General features: G+C 42.3%; 1 protein-coding gene and 1 long non-coding RNA gene across 13 annotated transcripts in view; both read right to left on the bottom strand.

The window, feature by feature from the left end:
- The window catches only part of SUSD6 (sushi domain containing 6), a 98,012-nt gene that overhangs the window by 15,627 nt on the left and 60,231 nt on the right, over positions 1–22,154 (bottom strand). For 8 of the 12 annotated variants that reach the window (XM_071744483.1, XM_071744487.1, XM_071744482.1 and 5 more), the window contains one exon: positions 19,109–19,312. The exons of the other annotated variants lie outside the window; for them this stretch is intronic. In XM_071744483.1, the coding sequence (XP_071600584.1) occupies positions 19,109–19,312 (204 nt within the window). The remainder of the gene's footprint in view (positions 1–19,108; positions 19,313–22,154) is intronic. 12 annotated transcript variants of the gene reach the window in all.
- On the bottom strand, positions 1,331–15,045 carry LOC139796455 (uncharacterized). The gene is made up of 2 exons (XR_011726012.1): positions 8,007–15,045; positions 1,331–7,782 (listed from the first exon to the last, which is right to left on the bottom strand). It is a non-coding gene; the product is annotated as an uncharacterized lncRNA (long non-coding RNA).

Raw genomic sequence — 22,154 nt, 5'->3', positions numbered from 1 at the left:
CAGAGTTTAGGAGACATCTTAAAATAGATGTTTGTTCCAAGCAGGTAAAAGAAAGACAAGTTACAAGAATTAGCAACTTCCAAGGAGGTCACTGACATCCTAGGTTTGCAAATCTATTCCCAGCATTTTGGTTCATCGGACTTTGAGGATGCACAGAAACAGGGGTTTTGAACATTGCAGCACTGCTTGCAGAGAGGGCAGAGCTCTACTCCCAAAAGCCTCATTTCTAAGAGATACTGAAAGTTATGGCACGTTCTGAGCTGGTTCTCTGCCTGCACACACTGCTGAAAAACAAAGAGGTAACAACTGACGAGAAGTCCAAACATTTTGAACATCACTGAACTCTGTTAAGAAAAGAGTGTAATTTTCTGATTGACAGGCAGAAGTAAATATATGCACTGGAGGTTCTGCAAATAGTATTAAAAAAACCTAGGTGTTTAATATACAGGCAATTTTTTATAAGCAAGGGAAATATTAAGCCAATATACACCTCCACTCAGTTTCCCATCAAACCACAATATTTTTCTATCTAGGTTACACAAGCCCTTCAAGGAGGGCTCAGTTGCTCTTTTGTTATCTGAATAGCTATTAGCACCTTGAAAACAAGTAGCACGACACTTAGGAACGTGGTTTGTTGAAGCAACACTGTATTATGACATTTGCTGGCTCCCTTTCCTGTGGCATCTCTAGTAGCAGCAAAGCTCCATCTACTTTCTCTTCTACCAAATTCAGTCACCTGTGAGGGGTTGGAACACCACTTCTTTTGGAGAAATAAGAGGTGTCAGTTGGCCAAGCTGATTAGCCAAACCACCAAAGAATGAAACTCAACTTGCATGTTTTGGTTGAGCCATGCTCAGGCACAGTCCCAAACACCAGTCTGATACAGAGATACAAAGGATTTCCAATAAGATAAAAACAACATAAACCTAAGACAGGGTAACAGACAATCCCACAGATGGATACATGTGGTACTTGGTGTGATGTCATAAACGTAATGGTTTTATATACCCAGGCACAGGTGACACACTGCTGAGCCTTGATCTCTGTGAGTGAAATTCACAGATAAGTAGAAGATTTGCAAAGCTCAAGTAGGATGAGCCTGTTGTAGGCAAAGGATCAAGTACCATACACCCCACTTACACATACACTGTAAGTTTAAAATATCTTTCAATCTGCCTGGATAGTTACCTCAGAACTGTAGCAGCTTGCCAGTACAGACTTTCTTCAAACAGCACAACACTGTTTAGGACTGAAAAGCACCTTACAACAGTCTTGGTTGCTTGCCACTGTACTTTTTTCAATTACTAAGACTCCCAGGTCCTAGAAGGGATTTATATCCTTTTTTTTTTTTTGCACCACATACCTGAACTGTGTTTTGGTCACTCCCCTCTCTTGCTGGACAGTCTGACAACATGATGAATATAAAATTCTCTTAACTGAATGCATTCACACAAGAAAAAAGAAACAGAAAAAGACAACTACTAATCATCAACCACTTGAGTGCATAGCTGTGGGTTTGTAACTGAGGGAGAACAAACCATGGCATTGATCACCTTACGTGGGTGGATAGATGGGTATAATATTGCTTAACAAAGGGATGTTTTGCACTGAACATCAGTAACATTTCTTCTACTTCTCCACAGCAAGGTACAAAGGTCACTAAAGCTAGGAAGGGAACAGTTTTGACAAATTAACACTGATGTTTATATGAGTCAGGCCCAAATCCCAGCACCTTTAGAAGGAAGCTGGACAGAGCCTCAGGTTAATTCCTCAGTGACTACAAAAGTGCTCCAGCTTGTTTGACAGTCCTCAGGTCAGTGTCAGACAAAGCTTACATGTCAGTGCTGAAGCATTCTGGAAGTAATTCAGGTGGATGATAATTTCTCAGCTGGATCCTCTGAATATATCCCTGTTTGAATACATTAACACCTCCTGGCCTTTTAGACATATGGCAACTTCTGTGGGATGTGAAAACTGGAAATGGAAGATCCTAACTACTACAAAACTTACTCAATTTAACTGTTATTATCAAGACTCATAGAAGAAAAACTTCCTACAAAAACCACCCTGCTGATCTAACAAGATGGAAATTCCCCTGGCTAGTCTGGTTAAACCTGTCATGACTGTCACATGTGAGCATGGCCAGCCTGGTGAGCAAACATCTTTGTGAACGAGAACACAGAAGTACACAGTAAATTGTCCCCGTACTGAAAGGACAGATTGTTTCCTGCACTCCAAGATCAAGTTCCCTCAGCCTCTTCCTAATTTTCTTGTGCTACCTTGACTCCTCTCCAGAAGTGGGTCCAGTGGACCAGGCAGGCCTGTTTACTTCCTCCCAAGCTCTGCTCCAGTTCAACTTCTAAGCAGCAACGAGCATGCCTCTGTCCAAGCTTCTCGTTCTCAAAAACACCACCACCTTACCTTTATTGTCTCAGGCAGGATTTGCCACCATCCACAGACACAGTACATCTAGAAAAGCACCCAAAATAAAACAAAAAATACCCCAGTTACTTGTCCTGCTATGGAGGCCTCTGATTCTCAACTCCTGGAACTTGTACTTAAGTGATGCAAACGCACAGCTGAGGGAACTGAAAAAGCTATTACTAACTTCTGGCAAGGACCTTCAAAAAGCCCCAAACTCTCACAGGCACTCTTGAGAGTAATCCTCCCTCTCTACTTGCCTCTTCGATCTGAGTCCTGCCCTAGCTAAATGGGTGGTCTGAAACACCAGTGGCATCTGAAGCCTTTCTGCAGACACTGAGCATTTTCAGTATCTCAGACCCGAGGCTCAGATTTAATTAACAGCATGCTGAAAATAACAGAGCCAAGTTCACTGTTTCTCTTCAGTTAGTGCCCAGAACAGGCTTGCAGCAGTAAGTGATTACATTTTTTTCAGTTGCTCTTTGTTTGTAAATCTATATGCAGACCTTCACCTTTTTTACACAATTCTTTTTCACAATAAAAACCTGGGGTAGCCTGATGCAGACGGCCAGACATAAGGTTGGAAGTGCAAGTCAGAGACCAGCAATAAGGCTTATTTTGGCTTCTAGAGGTTCTGGCAATTCTAAGAGAATGCTGTCCACAGATCCCACTCAGGGGTGACAATGAACATCAGTTTCACCTTAGGAAGCAACTGAATGAATTTTCTAGCAAGAGCCCCAGGCATACTTGGTGAAAGAACAGACCCTGTTTTCTCTCTTTGCAGTTGCAGTTCTCACCAACAGGACAATATCCGAGCTCACCACTGATCTCCTGGTTGTTCAGTAAGCCAATAAGGAAGCACTTTTGCCCCTCCTCTAGCCCAGTTCTTGGTTCTCTTTACTTACTGGATATATTCCCAACCTCTGTCACCAGTACTCAGAAAAGCATGAATGTGACCCAACCAGATAATAATGTCACTCCTGTCCTTAGCCACAGCAGCAGCATAACCACTCAGAGCTGCCTAGCTCACTTAGCAGCTTCTTAAACAACAACAAAGGCAACACATCACCCTCCCAGTGCCTGCAGACTGACTACAACGCCTCAGCTTACGCCTAACATAAAATACCATCTAAGCTGTCATGCAACTCAAAATCTTTTTCATTTTTAAATTTAGCTCTTCCTCCTGGAGAGGTCCCTACCTAGTCTATGATGAACTCAAACCCCATTATGTACCTACCGAGACAAAAAACTAGAAAAGCAGCACTAAAGCCAAAAGCCTGGACATAATGGCATAAGTGCCATTCTCAACAGCAAGAGCTTTTATTTTAAAAACCCTTCCCAGCTATCAGACAGGAAATTCATTGTCCAAATTAGATGCTTTCCTCTTGGAAACTTCACCCCCTACGCCCTGAAGAGTCTGGAATAAAGCTGGTTTGCTGGCTCGAGAATAAAATAAATAAAATTTATATACACCTAATTGATTCAAAGGCTACAGAACTACCTATATCAGAGCTCTATGACCCAAGCTTCCTGCTTGCAAAGGAAGATCAGCACAGTTTCAATGACACTGTGACCACAGAACAAAAAACTGCAAGATTCTCTTTGGGTCAGGATTTTTTCCTCTTAAAGCAGGGCCTTCAGTCAAACATAGCATCTTCTTTTGCCTGAGGCTGGTATTTGGCTCCACAAATCTTCTGCAAAGAAGCAAATGATGGGGGGACAGGAGCAGCCAGCTTTTCTTTCAGTGCAAAATCCAGACAGGCAACATGATTATTTTTCCTCTCATCCCTTATATGCACAAACCAGCCTATAAACAAACAGCAGAAGCCGTTTTCAGAAGCCCTTTCCTCTGCAACAGTTTGGTTTTATTAAAAAACAAGTCTGTATCATTTCATACCCTTTTTGGACTAGCGACATCAGCAAAGCATCATCTTTTACCAAAGCAAAAACCACTTCCCAGCCAGCTGGTCTGCAGAGAAAAAGCACCCAGATTGGCTTTGATCAACAGTACTGCCTCTTGCCCACCCACACCTTCCTTCCTGTTGAGAAAGAGGTGACAAGGAGACGTGCTTTAGAGGTAGATGCACAAGTAGCAGATACAAAAACAGCCACCTCCACTCACATGCTCCAGTTAGTCAGGAGTACCAGCTCCAGTTCTGAGCACTGAACACCTTCTGGTTTCCAACCAGTGATGTTCACCTGAGTGCATTTAACAGTTTGCAGCACAGTATTTCCCTCCATGAACCCTCAGCTCCTGAATCACCCTCCCCAGTCTAAGCATTTGGATTAATGCCAATATTAGGCTAGGAAAGCACTTATCAGGTAGTCCTTGGGTGAACATCACTGCTTGTGACAGAAGGTCTGTGCTGAGCAGGAAGTCATATGCTTTGGGGTTTCTCTTGGTGTGCTGGCTGCAAGAATCAGAGCAATGACCTGCTCCTCTGGGAACCAAATTTGAGAATGTACCCTCTCTCTCCAGACATCCTGGGGACATCTGGGGGCACATATTTTAGCCCAAACAGTTAAGATTCCAACCCAAATGTCTCCTGCAGGCATTAGAAAGCCTCCTCCCTAGAGGACAGGTGGATTCTTCCTGGTGAAGGTGGAGTATGCTCTACTCCCCCTTCCAGGTATATAAAGGATTGGTTGATTTTGGTTGTGTTTTGGGTTTTGTTTGTGTTTGGTTGGTTTTTTTGTATGTTTTTTTGTTTGTTTGTTTTCCTTTTATTTTCTTCTTTTTTAAAAAATTTTTTTATTTTTCTTTTTATTGCCCACAAGTGTGCTAACCTGCATTTTTTAACTATACAAATAGAGTAACTGTAGAGAGAATATCTGAAAAGGGACCCAGACTGAAGCTATCGTCTGCCAGCTGGAAACAGTTTTAGAACTCAGTATGTTTCTTGGCCAGAAACAACATTCACACCATCAAAGACAGATTACCAGATGCCCAGGTTTTCCACTGGTCTGTAATTTCTTGGGTGGAGATGCAGACTGAACCAAAAGAACAGATTCTGAACCTTCTCCTTTTCAGCCCTCTGGCTTTCTCTAGCACATGAGCAGATGGGAAATTTCCCAGAGGAACAAACCCAAGACTGCAGCTGCTGCTGGGGCCCAGTCACAACAGCTGAGGCTAAAGGACTTCTTTATATTTTACTTACAGGAGGCAGAAGTCAATAAAAAGCTTCCATTGTGAGCACACACACTTCTCGCTGACCCTGCCCCTAAAATATTTTAAGCCTTCCTAAAAGCACACTGCAAAACATAACCCTCTTTTGGGCTCTGTGTATTAAAGAGAGGCAAAAGTCCACTGAAAAATAAGCTCTCTGTCTTTACTGGCTCCAGATGCTGCTTACTCTGAAGCCAATGACAGAAGAGCAAACTAAGCAGGACTGGAGCCTTTGCAGGGAAATTACAGTTTCTCCAGCAAGGACATACTCTGAAGAGGAGGCTTATTTTTCATTATGTTTTAATGTGGGTAAATTAGAAGAAACCAAAGCAAAGAGATTTGTATATATAATCATATAGCTGTGCATTTATATAATTAGACACAAACACTTGTACTGTGCAGTAACAGGCACCCCTCACACAACCATCCCCCATCCACACCAAAGCTGCCTTTTATTTTTTTTTTTGGGTTTGGTTTTTTTTTGTGGGGTTTTTTGTTTGTTTGTTTTTTGGTTTTTTTGGGGGGAGGAGGGGAGCACAGAGGGGCAGCAGGGGAGAAGGAGTACAGGCAAAGAAAAAGGAAGAAAGAAAAGACTATAATTGCATCCTTCCACCAATGCAGTTGCCATCTGGTAGCTCAAGAGATATATGAAGCCAAATTATCCTAATTAACATGTTACAACAGTATTTAAAAAAACTCTACGCTTATTAACACTCAGCTGTGATTAGCCAGCCATGGAGGAAGCCTGCTAGTGCAACATTAATTATGGGTCTCATCTATCTTTCTATTAGATACATGATTTTTTTTTTCCAGTGGCTTATTTCTTTCCTAAAAAAGAAAACCATCAGCCGCAAAGCGTGCTCTAAAATGCAAATTCTATTTACATGCTACAAGAGTAAAACTGTTTAGGCTACATGAAGCTGCCATTGGTGCTTCTAGAGTGCTACAGATTTTCTTGATGTAAAATATACTTTTCTGTTTGCACCTTTGAAAGCTTTGCTTCAGTTGGATAGTTTCCCCCCTCTCACTGAAATTTCAGCAGAAATATAGATTTTAAGCCTTTCAAGTTCCTTTCCCCCTCTAAAACAGAAGCACAGGCTTTGCTGAATCCTAGGCGGGGAAAACCAAGACACAAAATCCAGGGCTAACAAAAGATTCACATCTGTGAAAGAAAGATTCCTGTGATGTAAGGCAGCAACCAAACCTCAACTGCAGTCCAGCAGCAGATCTGCCTCCCCAGAAAAGTGCTAATTCACTATGACAACTGCATTATTTTATAACAGGCCCACCTGTAATGTGCTCCCCTCAGATACATTCCCAAACGATTCAGCCTAAGGCTCTGGGACTAACACTGCCACGTTTTACAGACCTGGCTCTGTGTTATGCTTGCAAGGGGCTGGCTGCAGAAGGGCTTTCATCCACCCCAGGCATTCTCTGGACATCAGGGTAACATCAAATCACAAGACAAAAACTTGGTGCTTTTTAAAAAAGCCATCACTGATAAGTTAATTTCGGAAACATTAACAAGCAGGGGGAAACAAACTCAGAACAACTACAGAAGTGCATTTAAAAGCTTCCAATAAAGGAATCTTACTGTTACACACACAAAGAAATAAATCAATAAAAATTGCTGTTGGTGAGGTGTGTGGAAGCTCACGGAGCTTGCTCAGGCTCAGTAAGGATGAAGGTGAGCTGACAGGTACTTCACAGCATCCCATACTGCCAGGAAAACATCTACAATTTGCAGCTGGGCTGCAGTTGGAGCCAGCAGTACAGTGGCTCCAGAACAGCCAATTTAATACAGAAACCTGCTCTCCTCTGTGGGCATAGGACAACTTTCCAAGTGGCACATGTTTCATTTGCTTTTGTTTTCCAAGGCTGCTTCCAGCCTTCCTATGCCTTCTTCCAACCGCACCATAATTACTTCCACATGTTTGCAGAAGGACATTAAGCAAGTGATGTAAACAACACTTTGTATAACTGGCAGGATCCCAGATACTACTTTCAAAACCCAAACCCCACTGTTGTAAGTAGCACCCAGACAGTTTCATAGGTTTTCACCCCCTTTAAAAGTCTGGTTTAAAGGGTTCCCCTAAGAAAGTCGCATATGGGTTTTAGTTTGAAATTCCAATTTAAAAGTAATGTAAAGTGTTCAGAGGTGTTTGCAACAGAAGGCAGAGGCAGCTAACACTAGTCTGGGGCTGCTATCTTCTCAGTGGTAGCTCAGTGTTTCTAAATCTCACTATATCACAACAAGGAGAAGATTATTTATAAATATAACAAAGAATTGTCAAAATAAATTAGTATATTTTTTAAAAGGAACAAGCAGCTGTGCAGGAATGCACAGCACCTACTGTGTAAAAGAGGCAGCTTAGTAAATAAGGTGTTAGCATGGCATTTGGACTCAAATAACATCCACTGTCCTCAGCTACTGGGGCTAAATCTAAATTTCAACTTTGCTATTCACACAGCTTTGATTTTTTACCTTGTCCCTCCTTGCCCCTTTCCAGAAACTTGCAAAGCTAAAAATTGGCCTCAATTCAGAGGTAAACTACACATTTACTCTGCTGTTTCCTTGGCAGTTTTGAGGTGGGTCCTCAATTTGGAAACAGTAATATCCTGTGGCTATCTTCAGGATAAAAGCCTGACACACGCTATGAGTTAGTTCTGGTCTCAGTGAAACCATCTGACCCTTCAGCAAAAACAATGAGACAATATAGAGGAAAAAGCCTGTCAGATGCTTCATGCTGATTTTGGAGACCAGGTTTTAACATGAGAGAGAAGACCTATTTGTGCTGACTGGTCTGCAACTCCTGACTGAAATACAGTCCCTCTATTGATATAAGAAGAGGACACAGGGGAAACCTGCCTGCAGGGTACAGCAGAGCAAAACTCGTGTCTACCAGCAAGTGACAAGAGGCTTGCAATTCAGCAGTGCCTCAAGCTGCTTAACTTTCTTGTGGATTTCCACATGACTACAAAATACCTCATCTCCCTAAACTTCAGCCTAACACATTAATTGGGTTCTTCTCTCCAATAAGGCCTTAAAAATTCTTGCTATGGCAGTTGCCCAAAGTCCCACTGTGGGCTACAGCATGGCTGCTCAAGCTCTGAATGACACAAGTCACCTGGCTGGCAACACTAACAGCAGGAATTCATTGCTCTTCTTCCACTACCAGGTGGAACTCTGGTAGTCACCACCACCAGACACAACACTTGGCTCCCCCTTACTTAACACCCAGCCTGTGCCTACCTTCTAATAACCCCAGTTCTGCTATGGTTTCTTTTCAGACTTGACACAGATCATTGCACAACCACAAATCTGCCCAAGAAGCACTCCTGAACTCTGAGGGGACATGAGAATCTCTGAAGTAAGAATTTTAGAGTTTGGAAACCTTATCTTCTTACACGTGCATGGAAAGATCCCTACACTAGCCAAGTCACTTGAAAGCTCTGCCCTGGTAGGCCTCCTTGGTTTGCTAATGAGCCTTTTGCAGCTGATTAATTTTTCATCCTTTCAGCAGCAGCAGCTGTTGTCTATGACTCAGCCTATCCAAAAAGTACTAATTTGGAAGTTTGGCCAAGGCCGATCTAGTAATGGCATGCACACAGGAGACTGCTTTGTGCTAAGCATTGTTCCACTTTCATCTGTGTAGGAATAACCAGGAAGCCCAAAGCCCTGGGTTAATGAACTACATCTACAGAGGGCTTTGCTAGGGAAAGGTGGGAATGGACAGCAATCCTGAAACCTTCATCTGATCCATCAACACACACTGAGGAATACTTTTTCCTCCTGCCAAGCCATATCTCTTCCCACCTTTGGGTCTGTTCAGGACCACTGAAGATAAGGAGTTTAATATCTAGGCAGATTTGTTGATCTGCTAAGAATGACTCATCTCTGTCACGGGACTTGTCAGAACAAGCACTCAAATATTTCACCACTGGCTGGGCAGAACTGCAAAGAATTATTAGCCCTGTCTCACTGGAAAGCCTCTCCTAAGCATACTTCATATTTTCACTCTAGATGTGGCTAAGTTAGTTGTGAATATTAAGTCATCTTTTCTGTTGGCTTTACAGGAGCTCAAGCATTGTGAACAACTACTCTGCAGAATCCAGCAGGAAAAAAAAAGTAGCCCCACTTAAACATCTTAAACATCCTCAAGTCATCCTATCCAAAGCTGGAGGCACCTCAGGCTACATTGACAGAAGCACTCCACATGGCAAACCTGGCTTTCCCAGAGACCACAGAGCCTTAGAGCCTCCCAGTTAGGCTGCAAGTTCAACCACTCAGCTACATTTTCTTGAGCTGATGGGCTAATACAGACTCAATACAGACTCTAATGATTCAAAAGCTCTAAGACACATACAGTGAAGTTGAAGAAGTCTCTTCTAGTGAGAAGAGCTAGCTATGACACACCTAAATTGCTCAACATTCAAACAGTGTTGGGCAATGTAAGAGCTAGTGAGGTGTAACTAGGAAAGGTGGTATCAGGCCTGTATAACCTGCACTGAAACCTAACAGCTAGTCAGTATATGGTCTTATTTACCAGCAATGCAAGTAACTGAAGAGTGTTTTTTTGGGAAAAAAGGGAGGTAACCCACTGAAGCTACCAGTAAGCTTTCTTCATGACTGGAATATGACTAGCAAGTGGCATCAAGCAGCATCAAGGTCTGGTGGGATGCTGCTGCTTCTTTGATTTACCAGTCAGAAGACACCATCAGTTCTGTCAGAACAGGCCGAGTGCCACACAGTCCACCCACTCACATTCAAATGGTATATGGGAAGTAAATGGCAGGTTAATATCACCATACACACACAAACACAGTGTATATTAAAAAAAAAAAAAAAAAAAAAAAAAAAAAAATCTTTTCAGCCACTTATTTTGGAAAGACTGTCTTGCTATAGAGATACAATGGCTACAAAATGTTTGGTTTGATGCCTCCATCTTCCCAGGACCTACCAACAGCTCTAAGCAAATCAGAATGAATTAGCAAACTGCCTATACAAGATGTGTTAGCCAACTGCCAAAACCATACCTAGCAGCAAGTGTCCTTTCTGTCTTTCTAAATTCTCATCCTGAACATCCACAGAGTAAACAAAGCTGAACTGAAACAAGCCAAGATTGAGAAACTGTACAAAAACAACCCTTTGAAATATTACTTGCCCTTTGACACTTTCACTATAGCCACTGGAGTCAAAGCACAGGCAAGTAAAAACATCCATCTGAAAAAGCACATAATGAAAAAAGGTTATGGCTAAAACCATAAAAGGTGAAATACCATTCCTTCCATTTGACAAAAAAAAAAAAAAACAACAAACTGTACAACCCAAACTCCCAAAGAATAGCTATTTTCAAAGCAAAAATCATCAGGAAAGAAACCAGCTCTCCTCAAGGGCTGTAAAACTTCAGTCCTGCCTCTCTGCTGCTTTTGAGCAACAAGTTATACAAGACCATACATATTCTTTGTTTCTCTTTTGTATGCCATGGTAACCAAGACAAGTTCTCTATTCTGTAACAATTAAAATATAAGTTAAAGCTTAAAAAAAATAAAGAGCAAATGCTCTCATAATGCTTCATTATGGGGTTGCTTTTGCTCCTTTCCTTGTGTTTTTGGAGCACGGTTTGCCTCACTGATGCTCAAGAACCTCTAGAGACAACTTCATCTCTTACCTACAGCCACAAACCTAGCCAAAACACAGCCCCTTACTGATTTAGACTTCATGGATCCTTGCACCAGAGGCTGAAATTTCAAAGCAGGAAACACTGCAGCTTAGTAGCTGAAACTAAGGTCTAGGCACAAGGAACCTGACCCGATAGACAAGGGCTACTATTAGCTTATCTGTTGCTTTGCCTCCCTGCCTCGGGTTCCCTCTTCAGAGAGCTTTTGTGAATCCATGGTTTCAGGTAGCCTGGAGAGCCCAATGTGATGACTTAAGGGCCCTTTGTCACCAATATAAATCATTTCAATAACAAAGATGCAGATTAATTTGATTGCTTTAACAGATATGTTCTCTTTTCCAATACACAACTCAGATGTGGGATTTCACATTTCAGTAGTTCTTCCACACAGGTCTCTCTAGCCAGGAATTTACTTCAACCTTTATTGCCATAACCAGGACTAACAGATAGCTTGGAACACATGCTGCATTAACATCTTGCTGTGTTACCATCCAATGTTAACTTGTGATTTGAGACATTTCATTAATTTTATTGTTTTGAGACACATATTTGCTCAGCTCTCCCAAGTGGCTTCCTCCTGCTACTGCATTATACTATGTGGCACCATTGGTCAGGTCAGGGCAGTTCTTGCTAAAGCAACAAGAATATTTTTCCAGGCATACAGTTAACAGGATAGCACCAGTGTGAAAATGCTTGATTTAATTTTGGCTGCATAAAATACCCAGGATCACACCTTGACAACATAATTTTACCTGTATCTCTTGTGACTTCAACAGGCCAAGTATGAGTGGTATTACTGTAATTCCTTGCCAGCCAGACCCTGGGGCCTAGGACACTGTCTTATTGAAATGGAGAGACTGTTGCAGGCCAGGTTCTTCCAGACAACAGCATCTGCAAACCAACTGAGTTACAAAACTCTTTCCTTGAATGCCACAAGAGGCAAAACAATATGAAACCATTTTCATTGCTCGTTGTCTTATGCACTTTCCAGCCAGCATTTACAGCATCATGTTGGATGTTGGAATTCCAAGTCTCTTTTTAAAATTTTGCCTTTTCCTTCATAGAGTCCTACTGCTTGTCCTCAGAGCTGTCTTTCCTCAAACATGTATGAGAAAATTCTCTCTCACCTCCAGCATTCCCTTAAATCAGACAATAATTGCAACTTCTTTTTTACCTGCTCAGCTCCATAAAAGAGATGGCCTGGCTACCTAGGGCTTTAGGGCATGTGTTGCTTTTGTTTGTATTTTGATTTTGGGTTTTGTTATTTTGTTGGTTTTTTTTTTCCTTAAGGCACTTATCTGCAAGGACTGTTTTTTGTGCATTTCAATATTTAAGTTAGAATTTTAATGGACAACAACAGTATCCACTACAATACTACTTGCTCCTTTCTGTCTAGATTATCCAGTAGGACAACATTTCAGATCTGTTTGCAAGAGATGCAGAGCCATCTTACCTTCACTGGGAGAGACAGAAGTCTTATCAGAATGAAACACTAACTTTATATTACAAAATATTGTAACAGCTGAATTCTACAATATTCTGAGAAACAAGATGAGGTGGGAGGAGCAGATTATTCCCAAAGACAAGTAACTGTTTAAAGGAAAGACTTCTTTCCTTGTTTAGGTTTGTATTTCCCTAGAACATAAAAATTCCTTTCAGTACTCTGGGCAACACAGACTACATCTCATAGCTATAGACACTGATCTAGCAGACAGATTTCACAACCACCTTCTCCTGACTTAGGCTTTGAAAGGGAAGCATTAAGCAATAGCAGCCAAGACAGGAGGAGAAGTTACAAGCCGTCAGCCCAAAACAACATAATATTTCCCAAACCATGGAAGAGCAAAGCAGTTTCAAGAAGTTTCTTACAGAGAAAAAAAGCATTTCAGATTCTCCCCAGGGAAGAATGCAGTAAGGAAACTGTTGCAGCATGCCTGAATGCCTCAGGAAGTGCTCCAGTGAGCACAAATCAAGAAAAATTCATGAGCATTCCCAGCTTTTGCAGAGCTGGGAAGACTGCTGAGAACACCCTTGGAAGCCCTCACGCTCCCACAGATGGATCCAGATCTGCCTCCCACATCATCACATGAATGCATGTGGTAGGAAGTGAGCATCCAAATGTCAAGCTCTTCCCCTCTATCAGTCCTCCCATCTAATATCCCCTCAACTATCAGAAGTTTAAACCACAGGAGGGCAAAGTTATCCCATCCTTTTTCTCTGCGTTCTTTCACCAGAGTTCTGAGTATTACTGCCACTGCTGGGGTAAAAATTTCTTGAGCTAGATTTCTCCCCTCCTTCTACAGATCCAGCTACTGAAGCTGCCTCACACACATCTTCCCAGGCCTCACAAGGCTTCTGCCCATCAAACCTGGCTTCAGCCAGGTATCTGCTGACCCTGGGCCACGGGACTCAGCAAGCTCCAGTTCTGGAGAGGTTGATCACAAGGAGATCATTTCACACTTTCAAGAGAAATGCAAGATCCACATGACCCCCCTAACACATTGGGCATCTCACATCCTTAAAGCTGACCCAATGCATGTTCCCAGGTCACTTTTTCAGGGAGCTTAATGAAGAAAGCATTTCCTGTATGGGACTCCCTAGACAAAAGACTCAATTCAGACTCAATTTCTGCAGCCCTGGACAAGCACAAAGTACAGGTATATATGGTACCTGGCCTTCAGGATGTGCAGGCCACTGACTCCAGCCACTCGCAGTCACTGTATCTACATCTCAATGCTTCACATCACATCCTCTGAGTCACAGTTCAGTACAGAGACAATAAATCACCAAGCACTATGGCCAGCCAGATGGAGTTCACCAGCTGACACTAATGAAGACCCCAGACAAAGCAAAAATAAGCAGTACACAGATAGTGCCCCTACACTAACCACTTCCAAAACATATTAATTCTATGCCAGGCTACACTAGCATGTCTCTTCAGTTGGTCAGGGGAGGTTGTTCTACCAGAGAGTTTGGTGAAAATGCCCAGAGAGCACTAAAGGGTTTCTTGGTCATTGAGTGAAAGCCTCCCATATAACTTTCAGATTTACTGCATGGTTCAGCCTCTTGTCAGTGAATTTTCTCACACAAAGGAAATAGAAGCCCCAAAGAAATAATGATAAAAATAGCAGAAATGCTGCCCTCCCCCCCAAGAGACATGCTTGGAAAGTTTCCCAACTGCGCATGCAGACTCCTTGAGAACACTTAAATAAGAGATTCAGATGTCTTATGGCTTTGAGAACTAGAGAGAAAACACAGCAGGGAGGGAGGTTATTTTGGTGCTAATAAATTAGTGTCCGAACAGTAAAACCAAGCTCCAGAGAAGAAACAGGAGTCCATTTATGAAACCCATCAAATAGTATTCTATAACCAATTTCTTTTTCACACCAATACAGAAAATTTCAGAAAACACAGACATTTAATCAGGGAGAATAAGTATTATAGGGATAACACTGTAAACAGAAATTGGAGAGCTCCAAACCACAACTGGATCATGGATCAACAGCAGGTACTATGAAGCCATTCTGATACAAAAGCCAGAAACAGTATCTCCTTTACCCAGAGCTTTCCTAGTTTTGTTCATTTGTTTCCCCATCTCTTTGATATTAAGTAGAATGGGATTTGAAGTTTTTTAGGCAAAGGAAAGAACAGAAAACTCACTCTCTTACAAGTTAGGCAGCTGGCACTGCAGAGCCACACTTAGTAGGCAGCAGGGAGCTACCAGGACAAGAGGCAGTATGATGATTCCACAAGCCCTTCTTTCAAACTTATGGCAACTTTTCCTTTATTCCAATCTCCTCCAACACCCCCCCCAATTTGCTCAACACACAGGGGTTACTCCTTCTCACCAGACACATCAAGCACAGACACTGTCAGAACTTGCTTCCCATTGCCAATACAAAGACTGTCCAAAGCCTGTTGCACTCAATTTCACAGTGCTGATCACACTAGACAGCCTGCAGTGCCATCCTTTATTTTGCCCCTTGTCCACCCCTGCCTTTCCTATTCATTTTTTAGAAAAGGCTATTCTAGGCACATTAACAATCTAGGATGGTACTGGTAACAACAGCTATATTCTGGCAATTGACATGGAGAGTAGAGGATGAAACTCTTAGACACCTCAGACCCAGTAGAAAGTAACTCAAGTTTGAGAAAGAAGGGAGAGGCATCAAAAGGTCTACTTCCCAGCTGGACTTCCTTATAATAATCTCTATCTTTCATAAAGGTTTTATTGAAATACTGAAAAGCCAAATGTAAACTCAGAATTTCTGTGCCTTTTCCCCCCGGATCTGTGCTCCTCCCCCTAAGTCAAAGTACTCAACTGGAGTTTGACCACCCATCCTCCAACTAACACCACGTGCCTTCTGTATGGTCACTGAAGAGCCTTCTAAAACCTTACAAAAGGATCTTATGTTAGGGTCAATCTACAAAAAGCTCTTTTCCAAAATCTCTGGATTAGATCTTTTCACCAGGTACCCAGGGATTTCAAAGTTGCTGCTGCTAAAATACACATTCAAAACTAAGCAATGCCAAGACATAGATTTTTTTGTTTCTCTCAAAGGGTTACACAAACCTTAATTAGGTTCTCAGTACTTAAACAGTTGATGCAATTGTGCAAAAGGCCATTTTGTGGCTAAACACACCATTATACCATGTTGCCTCCTGTAAAGGTCACTTCCCAAGAATCAGAAACAGAATTTAATGTTTAGAAAAGGAAGGTGTTCCTCAAAAGACAGACCCACTGCTCCTTCTCAACCCCATTTTTCTTGCTATTATCACTAAGGACAAAGCAGGAAAAGACCTCCCAAGACCTGGGAGACATCACTCTGGATTATGACACTGGGTTTTTCCTTTTTTCCCATTTTTCTACCTAGTTAGCATGGCTGAGGGGAAAAGGGAAATTTCCCTTCATTAGTGAGGTAGGTGGAGGTATCTGTCTTATATCAAATGCCATGATCTACTTCCACAGCCCTGCCCCCACAGCATCAAAATTTGAAGTCATGAAGACACATCACAACAACCTCGTTATTGCACATCAAAAGCTGTCACTCTTATTCTCAGGGTGGAAGAGACAATCCGAGAGATGACCTTTACTCTTTAGCTCACAGGGTAAACAGAATCCAACTCACTGCATCTTTCCTCCATTGCTCCAGAGAGACACTGATCCCACACTCCCCTGCAACATCTACAATGCCAGGCATAGTGTCCATTCTGCATTAATTCCACAGGGAAGCAAGTTACCTACTCCACCTGTGTTTTCTCCTTGATAGCTGTGATTATTGAAGTCAAGCCTTCCTGCTCTTCAACTGCCCATCAGCAATGAAAGTCACCCCAGTGTGTAAAGCCCACTAGAACAAGAGCATTCCTGCATAACAGAGGTTATTTGTGACCATATCCTTCTTATTCAGGGGCATACACCTTTGCCACTTATAAAACCTGACTAAAATGTGGCTTGTTGCTTCCCAACACACCTCTAGATGACTTGACAAAAAGGGTCACTAAGAAAACCACAAGAACTGCCTCACAATTGCTGTATAAAACTGCTTTATTCAGCATACTATTTTCTAGTAAATCATGCCCCAGAGAGCTGAAGATAACAGAAGGGCCTGTTGCTACTTAAGCAAACTGGGAGCACAGAAGCATCTCTCCAGCTAGAAGTACTGCTACAGAATTAAGCTTCCTTTCAGCATTATTCAGGACCCAGCCTGATCTGGTGACACGTCTGTTCTCATCACAGAACTAGGCAAGTTGGAACTACAAAGCTCTCTTGTACTGCCAGTAGACTTTTAGTAAAGATAATTAGGGGGCTGTCTGGGGGTACCTACGTACCAAGAGTAAATAGAGTGAAATGGAATATAGCTCTACCTTGCTTTCCTAAGACAACTCTGAATGGGCTGCCACAGTGCAAACTGTTCAAGGGAACAGATTGTTGCCCATTTCCAAATGCTGCCTGCATCTGCTATCTTCAGTCTCTCTTCATAGATTTTCACATGTTACCCAGTTGCTCTGTTACTCTGAGTAATCTCATGTTACTCAGACTTCCTGGGAATTTTGCAGTTCCTCTTCAGTACTGTACTGCCTGCAAATTTAAACAGCAAGATACTAATTTCATCTTTCAGACTGTTAAACACACTGGGCAAAATTTTCAGCAGTGCTTGCATGACTTGAGGCGTCCTCTCCCAACTGATTACTAGTTGGACACAAGCACTTTGGAAAATTCCATTTGATGGTAAGTGTATCTGACATCAGAGCCATCCCACCAGATATCTTGCCTAATTAAAAGAAGATGCAATGCTATTTTTCTTTGTTATTTACTTGCTGAGCTGCCCTACCACTTTATAAAGGCCAGTTAAAGCTGATGAAAGAGCAAACAATTTGCTGGAAATTAAACTGTAACATCAAGAAGGGAGGAATTTCTGACAAGCTTTATTATACAAAGATCCTTGTTTCTGGCATTCTGCTCCATCTGCTTTCTCCCACCTCATGTACTCTTGCTGCTTGTTACACAGAATCCCATTTTTCTGTTCAGCCATTTCCTTTCTATATTTCTCTATTTTATGCTGAGAGGAACAAAAGAATGGACAACTTTATTATAAGGATCTGTTTGAAAGTCGAATCTCACTTGCTTCCCTGCATTTAGAATTGTGTCCTCTTGCCCTGGTTTCTCCCCCCCAGTACATCAGAGGCATATTAATTCAGTTCCCTTAACATCAACAGACACAAAGCACTTGCAATGGGGGATACAGCAGTTCTTATGTCTTCAATTGTTTTTACTGAATTGCCTCTTCTTTTAAAATTTTCAGCCTTGTTAAAAGTACAACTGAAAAAAAATCCACATGCTTGCTACTAGCAATTTCCAAGTAAATAAATTAATAAATCCAGGGAACATGGGAAATAAAATTACTTTCTCCTTCATGCTTTTTTCCCCTCCTCTTACTCCATAATGATTAAACATGCTCCTATCCAACTAAATGTTGTGACCAGCACTTATTCATTCTATTTTTTGCTGCCCTTATCTTTCTCCTACAAGCCTTAAAACAGTAATTGCCCTGAAACTGGGAAGAATGATCCTAGCAAACCTAAAATTTGATCAACTGCTCTGAAACCAAGCTGTTAGTTGCTTTTTGCATTCTTTAACTCCTAGATTTTTAGCTCACAGCATTCAGGTTTTCAGTTTTACTTTTTCTCCAGCCTGCTTCCACTGTAATACTGAATATTTTGTTTCTATCATCACTACCAGAAAAGGTGTTTTGAAAAGAGGATACAGAACCTCAACTTCCCAAATCCAGCCACACAAAGAGGCACAGTAGCTATGGTTGGTTAACTGAAAATTCAAAAGCCTGCTCTAGAGTTGGTTACACAGGGACTCCAGGGACTAACTACCCAAGGAGACAGCTGGCAGATTTGCATAGCTGTGTCTGCTGGCACATTTGCAGAAGCAGAAAAAAGGACAAGACTGTGACCACAGTGACTTGCAGCTCTGTCATCCTGTGCTTTCTGTTTAGCTCTGCCTAGCAGGCTCCACCTTCACTCCGTGCAGTTTCAATTAGCATCTAATGCTCAAGACACTCCATCCTTGTTAAAGTTTATAAACAGATGTGTGCTCCATAGAACTAAGCAGATTAGAACAGGCCTGGAGACTGGCAGAGTTAACAATATACTGAATAAGCACACACACCTTGTCAGCAGCAAACACACTCCTGAAAGGCCTTCCAACAGTTTCTGCTGTCACCCAGAGAAATTCAATTCCTCCCTTCCTCAGCACACCAAGTACCCTGTGCTATGTTTACAGAGGAAACTCTACTTCTGCTCTTCCTTGATGCTCTGAGGGGCAGCTTACCTAGGGCCCAAAGTCTACCATCTCTCTCAGAAGTTACAAGAGGTCTTCCAGGCAGCCTCCAGCTGTTTGTCCCTGTGCAGGAGTCATGACTCGCTGCAGGAGACCTGTTCACTGCTGGTCCCAGCAGCACTGCTGGCTCCAGGGCAAGGGACAGCTGTGACTCAAGCCAGCAGAGCTTTGCAAAGCCACTCTGTGAACAATACCCTACATGAACACACAAGAGAAGTCCTTGTGGGCACAGAGAAAGATTAATGCCTTCAAAACACACCTTTGACTTCTCACTCAACAGTTCAATACACACAGCACCAGGAATACGAGTCAGGAAATGGCTCCAGGCAACCACCAGCATTTCATGCCCTCCAACCATGCTCACACAGTCAAGCCCAGAGGCTGCTATTTTAGACGGTGGGTCAGCTACTAATTATAGGGCCTGTGCACAGTTAAAAAATGCACAACATACTCTTGCCTCTGATAGGCAAACAAGACCATTCCCTTTGCTGTCTTGCCCCAGGGACCAGATGACCAACCTGGCTGGTCTGACATGTCATTTTTACAGCTAATGGAACTGGAGAGAAGACAGCAACTGGGGAAATTTTCAATTAGAGCCCAGTTTATGCTGTGCCTTAACACAAGTTTCCAATACAAACACTGGAAGGTAAATTTAGTGAAAAATTAAGATCAGCTGAATATTTATACAAAGTGAGGATTAAGCAATAGACTTGCAAGAGTAAGGAAGTAAGTTTTGGTACAGAATTTTTGTTTTTAAACAAGAGCTTATAGAAAAATACAACCATTTCTCCAAAGAATTGCCCTGAAATTCCAGGCCTGGGCACAGAAGGCATTTTGGTACCCTAAGAGATAGACAATTGGCTGTATGTGCTGCCTGCTTTCTTTGGTTAAAATACATGAGATAAACAAGCATAATGAACTTGTTCCTGTAAGCATGACTTCAGGATGCTTCTCTAACATACAGCTGTGATAGCAACATACTCCCTTTGCTTTTTCCATTAGGAAGTTCTCAGATAGGCACTCCAAATTAGCAAGAACAATTCAAACAGCTTCACTTCTACTTGTTCATTTAGGCCATTAAACAACCAACTTTCTCTAGACAGGAGCAACTCACTTTTAGCATGGTGTGGTCACATTCAAAACCCTTCAGGATCCACACAGCAGGGATAAAGAAAGAAAAATAAAATAAAAAAGCAGAAACAGGCAGAAAGCAGTCAAGTAACAGTCAAAATGTCCTCCCCTCAGAACCTGGGGGCTGCTGTAATCCACTTTTTGAAATGCTAATGTCATTACAACCATAGCACAAAGAGACAAGAGATGGGGCCTGGGTGACAGAGCCTCTGCTGTGCCCTTACACAGATGATTTAAACTGGGCCTTTTGTAACCCTCCTCCCCAAATCTCCCTGCCTGGCATCATGCTTGACAGGAGCTGCAGCTGCCATCCCACCCTCCCGAGGAGCAGGGGTGAGAAGCTGAAGCTGATGAATTCATGTGTGCGGGGTGGGGGCTGGGGAGCCTTGTGTTCAACAACTGGAGGACAAAGAGGGGCTTGGGGAAGACTTGGAAAAAAAAGGCAAAGCAAAAGGTCCCCAGCTGCTCTCTTAGGATGGCTAAAAATGGTTACAGATGATCATTAGGCTCAGCACAACAGATACTAGTACAGGAGAAACTGATTAACACAGCTGTCCTCACCACTGCAGGAACCTGCTTGGCCTCAGGGAGGAATCCTTCCCAGGGAGAAAGATGCTCTAAAAGGATGGAGAGTGGGTCAACTTTTCTGCCAAAGCAACGGGAACGAGTTGGTGTGGGGAGATCAGAGAACCAGACAGGGCACCACAAGGCTGAGCTTGCCACCATGAGAGATGTAACAATTAACAGATGGTTACCAGGGGGCTTTTTAGTTTTGTTTTAGTGTTTTAACTTTTGGTTTAGTGTTCAATTTTCATTGCTTCCACTACCAGTCAGGAAATGACAGGAAATCCAAATTCAAGTACTGACTATTTTAAATGCTATAGAATTTGCTGGGGGGAAAAAAAAGGTTTTCTACAACTTACCAATTCCTATCTCTCAGAGAGCCTCCCAGCACAGGGGAAAAGTGCAATCAAGAAGTAAAATCAGAAAGTTTTACACCAGGTTCAATGCAGGTTAACTGTAAAGCTACAGACAGCATTTGCCATTCACAAACTGTTGCATTTACCATTTACCTATGAGATTAGATGAAGCTACTGTAAACACAGCAGAAAAAATACACAAGGGCCCCAAATCCCTCTGCCAGGAAAGATACAATAATTATTTCACCTTGAAAAATTCAGTTATCCCACTGTTGCTTAGGTGCTTGAACAGCTACCTATAGAGTTGTCTCTCTACATACAATGAGAAGGGAAAGGAAATGCTCTGGAAAGGGAAATGCATTTGGTTTTGTGTGTGCAGAGTGCACACTGGAAAGCAACTTCTAAACACTGCTACCAAACTCAATTAATTTTAAAATTAAAAACACAAAAGCTTTGGTTGTGCAGACACCCTCCCCCCTTGGTGCTACTAGCCAGTGTTAGGTGATAAATTTCCTCCACTTAAAGCAGCTAATTAAGTTAAAGAGTTCAGTGGATGGAAACAGATGTAGTGATAGATGCTTCCCTGCTGTCAGAGGATGCAGAACAGACATTTTTTTCACCCTCTTAATTAGTTCCATGGCACCTGACACAGCCACACATGAAATGCTCTAGTCCTGCCACAACAAGTGGCAAGTGGCCACAGTTAGGTCTTTGCTCACCCTGACTGTAACCAGAGGCTGAATGTCCTCACAACACCACTAATTAGCAGCTTCCACCCAGCCTCTTTTGGCTTTACCAATAGCAAGAATCAAGGATGCCAGAAGCAACCCTCTCTGTGTACTGGATGACAGCCTACAACATCCCCTTTCCCCTATGAAGTCACACCACTGCCCACCAAAGGACTCAACTCTCCCATGGGATCAGCTCATGAATGGAAAGAGCTGGTTAAAGTGGGACCAAACATGACCAAAGCAACACTGACAAGA

This window comes from Heliangelus exortis, chromosome 5 (genome assembly GCF_036169615.1).
Source record: "Heliangelus exortis chromosome 5, bHelExo1.hap1, whole genome shotgun sequence".
NCBI lineage: Eukaryota > Metazoa > Chordata > Aves > Apodiformes > Trochilidae > Heliangelus > Heliangelus exortis.
Note: the sequence above shows the minus strand (reverse complement) of the source record. Positions and strands in the feature narration are given on the sequence as shown.